Below are 3,187 nucleotides of genomic sequence, written 5' to 3'. Positions count from 1 at the left end.
CACTCCAATCTGTCTTCCTCTACCTCCAGCTGTTTTCTTCCCCATCTCTTTCGAAATAGAGTTATCATCACTTCGGGCCTGTTTGGATGCACCAACTAAACTTTAACTGACTAAATTTAGCTGCTATGGGGTTCGTTTCGTCATAAACAATCGTGAATTATTTACTGCTAGCTGGTTTAGTATAAGAGAAAAATACTATTTCAGCTTATAATCCACGATCATATACAAGCAAAGCAACAGGCCGTAGCATGGTCCCGGAAAAGCATAATGATCCAGTGAACATCCCAATTGCAGCTGCCCAATTGAGGTGGCACCGCTGCAACTCAGTTGGGTTGTTGGATCATAGAACAAGTGAGGTTAGGTAGTAGGCTCACTTTAAAAAGGTAGTCAAGGACTCAGGATTTTAAATGTTACAGGTACAGACTAGAGAGAAATAGTTCTAAAAAAAATCCACCTTGATGTTTACAGGCCAGTGGTAGCTAACCAATTATTATTATTATGGACCATAAGCACAAACGAATATGATTTGGCTACCGATGCGTCAAATGGAACTGGTGCATCGGATTTCGTACAAAATGCAACAGCCTCATAACCACCCTTCCTAACACTTCCAAAAACCACCACATATACGTAGCTTATTTTGCTTGATATCGTTGCTGATGCTAACACAATTATGTTCAGTGCAACACCTAACAAGCTGATCTTGGGGAAAACTAAACCACTACTAGTGCTGCCAGTATTGTGTTATCCAATGTATCTCGTAGTTCAGGCCTCATTGAACTTGAAGACACAATCATAAAGTCTTCCTCGTAAAAATTGGGCGACCTCAGGATGCTTAACCTGAAAATGTAGAATGACAACGGAGTTATGATAATCTGCAACTATTGGGCATACATGTTACATTATTGAAGGGAGGTACAGAACAGCTCACCATTCCAATCTTGATCGAGTCACATTTCATTTGTGCATATAGGTTAGTTTCAATAGCTCTTCCCTATAATACAAGCAGGCAGAAACTGAATGAGACTGTGTCCTTCAATCAGGAAACCTGGCAAATAAGGAAGGACATTAAAAGCTTACCATGCCTTCGAGCACCACCAGGTCAGCATCATTTGCCATAAAGGCAAGCTCTGGTGCCACACTAGATAAATCAATTACCTGAAAATAGGCAGTAATCTAGTTATGCATCCAAGATATGCCATAGAGCAAGGACACCATAGTTGAATGCATATCAAGGTTCGATTACAGGCACAAATCGTTGCCAGAGTTGGCAACAAGGAGGCCAGATGCATCCACACCTGATAGCTTTCCATCTACATCCTTGAGCTAAAACAATTGCACAACAGAAGTAAGATCCTTGTGACAGAGGTTATTTACAATTCTTTTCCTTCTTACCTTGTCTATAAGATCGTTGCCAGAGTTGGCAACAAGGAGGCCGGATGCATCCACACCTGATAGCTTTCCATCTGCATCCTTGAGCTAAAACAATTCCACACCTGAAGGGCAGGCTTGGTGCAGTGGTGAGAGCTGTCTCAATGAGTCACCAGGTCGCGGGTTCGAAGCAGCCTCTCCGCAGATTTTGCGGGGGGAAGGTTTGCCTCGGCTTTTCCCTTCCCCAGACCCCACTCATGTGGGAGCCTCTAGCACTGGGTCTGCCCTTGTCTATAATCTCAACCAGCTCTGGATACGTGGCATCATTGATTGAAGGCATATCATTAGCAGCAAGTATCATCTGCACTAACCAATGTTAGCAACTTATTGATGATACTAGTCGAAGACGGTTGTAACTTGTAAATGCATATTAAACTGGGAAAGAAGATTAGTTGAACTAGTTTAATATTTAAATAACTGCTTTAAATACAGCAGCATCGAAGTAGGATGTACTCCATACTCTCAGTTCCGAGACCCAGGTTGGAGCCCTGCATCCTCTTAATTAAAAAAAAACAGGGGTGCGGTCTGCTCCTTCCCGTCTAGTTTTTTTTTTAGGATGTACTCCATAGTATTTGTCAGAACCGTATGAAATTGTGTTACTAGAATTGTAGTGGTTGTTTGGATCTCAAGATTTGTTTGAACTTTCTGATGATACTAATTGTATTATCTTTTTAGGAAAACTGGTTTTAAGTGGTTATTAAGAATAGGTTTATATATTGCAGTCTGTATAAAATTTGCGTTATTATACAATTATAGTGGTTGTTTGGATCTCAAGAATTATGAACAAGTTTTCAGAACACTTTAACGTAATTCATTTTGGAAAATTGGTTTTGTGTTGTTCACTTGTTATTAAGAATATGTTTATAGATTGCTTTGCTTTGATGGAAAATCTGAAAAATATGTCTCCAATTGCCAGCAGCACAAACAATCCTTCTCTGTTTTTTCACCCTCACAGATTGATTTCTCAGGAGGAATTCTAAATTTCTAATAGGATAATCTTTGATCGATCATTAGTTCTAACCAGTCTCCTTGCAGAATCATTATGCAAGGGCAAAGTTCCGCTAGGCGCTCGCCTAGGCGCGCCTAGGCGCGATTAAGCGCTAATCGACGGCCCTCCGCGTAGACTAGGGTGTAGTCGCAGTCCTAGGCGGGAGCAGCGACTAGGCGGCGCAAATCGGCGCCTCGGCGGCGATTCCGCGGCGCGCAGGCGCGCAAGGCGGCGCGTAGGCGGACAACCCGCTCACGGGCGAAATTTTTGGCCGCCGCGGAAACGCGCGCGCGCTTATGGCGTCTGGCGCGGGAAAGGATGCGCGCGGGAAGGAGAAGAGGGAAAAGGTCCGCTCCTGCTCGATTCTTGCCTTCCAGGTCGCAGATAGCCGCTCGGCCACTCCCGCTCGTCCTCTCCTCCTGCGACGGCGCGCCGGAGGGAAGCTCCACCCGCCGGCCCCGCCGGTCGCCCTGCTCCCCGCGACCCCGCTGCCCCTTCTTTCTGTAAATTTTGTTTGTATATTCTGTAGCACATATAAGCTTTATTATTGGTAACATTTTGTACATAATATAGGAAACAACAAATCAGCATATAAAAAATCATACTTACTCCACATATGGTCCAACCTCATCGCAGTTATTAAGCACATACCAAGCTAGCGCATTGATTGTGGCTTTATTAGCGATGTCCTTTACCCAAGTACTGCCAATGGGCTTGACACCATGCATGAAAACAGAGGTGTCACTACCAGCTGACCCATCATCTGAC

The 3,187-nt window shown here is 44.0% G+C and overlaps 1 protein-coding gene across 3 annotated transcripts; it reads right to left on the bottom strand.

The window, feature by feature from the left end:
- Positions 1-583: 583 nt before the first annotated feature.
- On the bottom strand, positions 584-2,893 carry LOC136530745 (damage-control phosphatase At2g17340-like). Of its 3 annotated transcripts, none has more exons than XR_010777860.1 (5): positions 1,396-2,893; positions 1,247-1,326; positions 1,081-1,158; positions 932-994; positions 584-840 (listed from the first exon to the last, which is right to left on the bottom strand). XR_010777860.1 is itself a non-coding variant. In XM_066523468.1 (5 exons), the coding sequence occupies exons 2-5, from the start codon at positions 1,311-1,313 to the stop codon at positions 766-768; spliced, it is 231 nt and encodes a 76-aa protein (XP_066379565.1). In that variant the 5' UTR covers positions 1,314-1,326; positions 1,396-2,893; the 3' UTR covers positions 584-765. The 3 variants fall into 3 exon arrangements, 1 of the variants encoding a protein (XP_066379565.1); XM_066523468.1 differs by having other exon boundaries at positions 1,299-1,326; XR_010777859.1 differs by lacking the exon at positions 1,247-1,326.
- Between the last annotated feature and the right edge of the window lie 294 nt (positions 2,894-3,187).

Source organism: Miscanthus floridulus, unplaced genomic scaffold (assembly GCF_019320115.1).
Source record: "Miscanthus floridulus cultivar M001 unplaced genomic scaffold, ASM1932011v1 fs_190_1_2, whole genome shotgun sequence".
Lineage (NCBI taxonomy): Eukaryota > Viridiplantae > Streptophyta > Magnoliopsida > Poales > Poaceae > Miscanthus > Miscanthus floridulus.
This window is presented reverse-complemented; position numbering and strand designations above follow the sequence as displayed.